The 5,326-nt window shown below is 47.3% G+C and overlaps 1 protein-coding gene across 1 annotated transcript; it reads right to left on the bottom strand.

Annotated features, from left to right (window-relative positions):
• Nucleotides 1-404: 404 nt before the first annotated feature.
• Nucleotides 405-2,281, bottom strand: LOC132243683 (putative olfactory receptor 2B8). The gene is made up of 2 exons (XM_059714074.1): nucleotides 2,276-2,281; nucleotides 405-1,364 (listed from the first exon to the last, which is right to left on the bottom strand). Exons 1-2 carry the CDS (start codon nucleotides 2,279-2,281, stop codon nucleotides 405-407), a joined length of 966 nt encoding a protein of 321 aa, XP_059570057.1.
• Between the last annotated feature and the right edge of the window lie 3,045 nt (nucleotides 2,282-5,326).

Below are 5,326 nucleotides of genomic sequence, written 5' to 3'. Positions count from 1 at the left end.
CATGTAATCTCACTCACAGGTTTTGAGATCAATGAAAAAATTGGTCACACGCCAGTCACAGGACAAAGCTCACATCTGGAGGAGGCCAGAGAGGGACAAATCCTATTTTGTCTCAACTGCTTCTCTGTCCCACTTGCAAGGTTCAACTCTTCTAGCATTAAAGCAAACATATTGCACTGAATGCAGATGCCACCCACTGAGATTGAGGGGGCAGGGCTTATTCCAGGGCAAGGGTCCTCCCCACGACATTTGGGGGGAAAGGTGTAACGAGGATGAAGGGCAAAATAAGATCAACCAGTGGATATATTAAGGAAAAGTGGAAAGGCAATTTAGTGGGGTGCAGGTAGGACATAGGCAAAATTCGTTAGAAGTGGTGTAAGAACAGAGGGTCAAATGGCCAGTGACTAGCCCCAAGTCTTGGTGGTTGGGTTTCGTCCCAAAACCTTCTGCAGGGCCCTGTGTACTTCCTTGTTCCTCAGCGTGTAGATCAGAGGGTTCAGCATGGGGGTGACCAATGTGTAGAAGAGGGAGATAATCTTTCCCTGGTTTCTGGACTGGGGCTGCAGGTAGACATAGATGCCTGTCCCATAAAAAAGGAAAACCACGGCTAGGTGGGAGGTGCAGGTGCTGAAGGCCTTGCGCCTACCCTCAGCTGAGCGGATCCTTAGCACAGCAGTGCTGATGTAGCTGTAGGAGACCAGGATGAGGCTCACTGGCACCACCAAGGCAAACACACTTACTGAGAAGAGCTCAGTTTCCATGAAGGAGGTGTCAACGCAGGCCAGCTTGAATAGGGCTGGCTGCTCACAGAAGAAATGGTCGATATGGTTCTGTCCACACAGAGGCAGCTGCATAGTCATCACGGTCTGTGCCAGGGAATTGACTGTGCCACTGAGCCAGGAGCCCGTAACCATGAGCAGGCAGAGGGGACGGCTCATGATGGTCATGTAGCGCAGGGGGTGGCAGACGGCTGCAAAGCGGTCATAAGCCATGACCGCCAGCAGTACACACTCAGTGGTTCCCAGGGCAAGAGCAATGAAGAGCTGGACCATGCAGCCAGCCCAGGAGATGGACTTGCGGGTGCTAAGCAAAGTTACCAGCAGTAGGGGACTCAGGCTAGTGGTGTAGCAGAGGTCCAGGAAGGAGAGGTTGCTGAGGAAGAAGTACATGGGTGTGTGGAGATGGGGGTCCAGCCGGGAGACGACAATGATGGTGACATTCCCAAGCAGCGCCACAATGTAGCAGATTAAGATGAGTAAAAACAGCAGGAGCTCCAACCACGGTTGATCCGACACCCCCAGCAGGATGAATTCATCCACGGCACTCTGGTTTCCCTCATCCCATGCTGCTTTGCCATAGGTCACCTATAGGAACAGAGAGAGTAAGGGGAGTAATACCCTGCAGACAGGGGTTTGGTGATAACAGGTGTGTGAGTGTGACTGGCAGCGGGTGTCTTTGAATGGTATTCATGAACCTTCGTGGAGCTGTAACGCTTGGTAGCCACATGTCAAGTAACTGAATTTGGGAAAGACCAGAAGGGTTAATTTTTAAGCATTGGTAGAATTGTCGAATCCATAACTGGATATTAGTGACAGATACTGGGGAGATTATGTGAGATTTAAATCTCTATCTAGTCCTAAAGGTTAGGCCCAGTTGAGAAAATAGTCAGCACGTCTACACAAGAAATTTCCTGTGTAGTTCACTAATTAACTGCTCAATAAAGGTCTCAGCATCTACACGTGCACCCCTATTAAGATGCACAACCCTAATAAACTGTGCAGCAGGGTAGTCTTGTAAAATACAAGTACTACCCTGCTGCAGAAGTTTTTTTTCATGTGCAGCAGCACACGTGTAGATACTGCCCTGTCTGACTGGGGCATGAGGGTGCTTCAGTGTAGGGCTATCTAGCAGGCAGCCCTCACACTGAAGCACCCTTATGCCCCAGCCAGCCACTCCATAGCATGTGGAGGTCCATCAGAGGAGCCCTGGGCTGGCAGGCTGACCCACCTTGTCCTCTCAGTCCAGGCTGCTATGACCAGGTTCCATGTGCTGTACACAAATAAACTCTGGAGCTATATACCCCAGAGTTTTTTGCTCCTAGGCACTCAAATGGTGCAGCTGGAAGCAAAAAACTGGAGTGAAGATAAGCTCTGGAGGTTTTTTTGTGTGCATTAATCACATGTAGATACGTGGTGGCAGAATAGTGTTAGCACACCATCATTGTTTAAGCCCTATTATATTAAGAAAAGCATGCTTTTACTAATATAAAGCATACCTGCATGGTTATCAAATGATCTTTAAGAGCAAAGCTATTAATGGTGTCTACGGTACAGAATTTACTGGTGTAGAACTGAAACCACTAAAGGAATTTCAGCCTTATGCTACATTATTATATTATTAAATATTTTTTGGTGTTAACCTGCCCTTCATGTTTCTGTATGTTCCCAAGCTGGAAAACCACTTCTAGTCACCAAGAATCCCAGAAGGTTTGGGGGCAATTAGGTAAATAAAAAACAAGTGAATTTGAAAGGTGATAGGATCATAGATGGAGGACAAACTGGGTGCATCTACACATGCACTTTACTGTGCGTTACACTAATCTAATGCTCTGTAAAGCATCACCACCTACATGTGTGCAGCAATTACTTTGCAATGGATTAATTTAAAGCACCATTTGCTGGTACCAACAGATACAGGTACTAGAAAACCGCACTTTAAATGAATGTGTCGAAGCGCATGTGTAGACGCTGACTGGGAGCAAATTGCTCCTGGGCAGCCCAGGCAGCAGGGGGCCACAACTGCTGTCTAGCTGAGCCCCAAACTCCAGAGGGTGGCGGGAGAGAGCTGTCCCCAGCTCTGGGGGAAGCTCAAAGCCACACAAAACTCGGGGTTAGCTCCCCCCCATCTCAGCCCCCAGAGTCTGGGGTTAGCCCTGAGCTCCACATGGCTCAGAGCTAGCCCCAGACCTGGGGGGGCAGCTTCCTCCCACCCCCAAGAGCCCACACAGCTTTCTGCCACCACCTCGACTTGACCTCTCATGCCCCCTGCTAGCCAGGGTTACACCTGGAGTCCGCTATCAGCCCAGGCCTCACCCCTTGTGCCCCCTGCCAGCCCAGTGCTAGCACTCAGAGGAGCCTAGAGCTCCCCTTGGCTGCTGCAGGTGGCCAAATAAGGGCAGCAGCAGCCCTGGACTAGGCTGCTCCTGTCAGGCTCAATTTGCTCCTGATCCGGGCACATGTGTAGACACGTGCACCTGAGAGCAGTTTAATGCACCTGAATTTACTGTTCAGTAAATTAACATGCATTAATTGCATGTATAGACATACCCACTGAGTTAGGGGTCCACTTGCTAGGACACCATTAACTTTTTGTCATAAAATTATTGGCAGGATAGTGGAATGTGAGTGTGATGTGAGTGACAGCCACCTTGCTGAGGCAAGCCAAGAGATGATTGCAGGCAAGACCAAGAATGTATCAATTAAATGATTGACAAGGTGATTGACAAATTTGACAGAGCCCCGATTGGTTGGAGTGAGTGGGGTGACTGGACAAGATAAAAAGGGCACTGACCAGTGCTTTGTGTGGGTTTTGTGTGCGGGATGCTTGGTATTGGTATGATCAGAGTTGATTGAAGTTGTCCATTTTGGTATTGAAGTCTGACTGAGGAGAGAAGTCTTTGTGTCTTCCAGTTGGACTGTGACTTGAAGAGTGGTTCTTGTCTGGTTTGTTTGTATGTATGTATGTATGTATGTATGTATGTATGCATGTATAACAATTAGTTTAGTCTTGGTGCTTGGGTGATGGTCATGTTCACCTATTTGTCTTGTCCATGCTGACTGTGGTTTTGTCTCAAGTCTATGGCAGTAAGACAGTAAATGTGTGTGTGGGAAAAAATATAAATTGCTACTGCGGCTGCTTGATAAGTGCCACAACTGACAGGGAAGTGACTACCCTGGCAGAGATCCCAGCCCAATGGCCTCCTGGTTGATGGAGCAATAACCATAGAAAGCTCTGGCAAAGTATCACACTCCCTCTTTAGTTAATGTATTCCTTATCCTTCCCCATTTGTCTTGTCAGATATTTATATATCATTTTATGGTGTTGTTAATTGCTCAAGCTTCATTATAACCAATTTGTTCAATCTTTCCTTTATCTCTGTGATCATTGGGCATTCAAACTGGTAAACTAAGCTGGGGGTCTAGCCAGCCAGATAAGCTGCTCAGCTTGGGCTAGCATCATTTTCTGGGTTAGCATAACTTTATACCCACTTTAGTTGTGAGCAAAATTCACAACTAATGTCATTACAATGGCAACCGGACACCCGACGGCCTCCTAGTCAATGGAGCAACATCCATAGAAATCAAATCACTTTATGGAGCCACCCGTTTCAAGGAAAGAGATTGCTTGGTAATTAGGGACCCTTATTTAACTCATTAATTTTCCCTTGCTAACAATTGGACCACTCTGAATCCTGCTTGGTCAGGCTGACTAAGAACATACTGGGTAGAGACAAGTCCAGAGACTATAGTAGAGAGTAGAATGGCGTGGACCTTCCAGGTTTGTTCAAACCAGCAAAGCCAAGCAGAGGCAGATTAAACAACCTGGAAAATAGCATGCACCGGTAGAATGACGCTGGTGAAAATGGCTGGGACATCCCTGTCCCTGCAGTATGCTATTTCTAAAGCACCTGTCAGGGTGGTGGAAAGCAAGCACTGGTATGTGGCTTCCAGGATGAGGACTCAAAAGACCTAAATTCTATTCCCAGGTCTGCTGCAAACCCACTATGGGGTCTTGGACCAGTGCCTTCATCATGCATCCAAAGCTGAATCTATTCCTCTTGCATAAGCAGAGCACAAGAATCTTTTTCTCCCACTTTTGTATATCTGCTATGTATGTCCCTGTCAGTCCACGGAGTGCTTGGATCAATGAAGCACTGATCTTAGTTGGAGTCTCTAATTACCATGATGAGAAAGATTTAGTTTAAACCCACCAACGATCTGTCCCAGAAAAGGAAGGTGGTGAACAAAGGAAAATCTGACTGAACAATAGAGGAGGCAGACTGAAAGAAATAACAGGCCCCAATCTACCAGCTAGATACTGTACTGTGGATTCAGATATCCACTTTGACTAATATTAAGAGTCTGTACAGCCATGCAACAGTCTACAGCATCTGAGATCAGGATTGGGACCACAGAATCTTTTCCACCCACCTGCCCCTAGCCAGTGCTAGCACATCCAGCTACGGGCTCTCCAGGAGATGTCTCTGATGTAACAGCCCATCTCCTAGCATGTGAGACCTAAGCAAGCGGTCAGTCTATCTATCAAT

The sequence above is a fragment of the Alligator mississippiensis genome, chromosome 11 (assembly GCF_030867095.1).
Source record: "Alligator mississippiensis isolate rAllMis1 chromosome 11, rAllMis1, whole genome shotgun sequence".
Taxonomy (NCBI): domain Eukaryota; kingdom Metazoa; phylum Chordata; order Crocodylia; family Alligatoridae; genus Alligator; species Alligator mississippiensis.
This window is presented reverse-complemented; position numbering and strand designations above follow the sequence as displayed.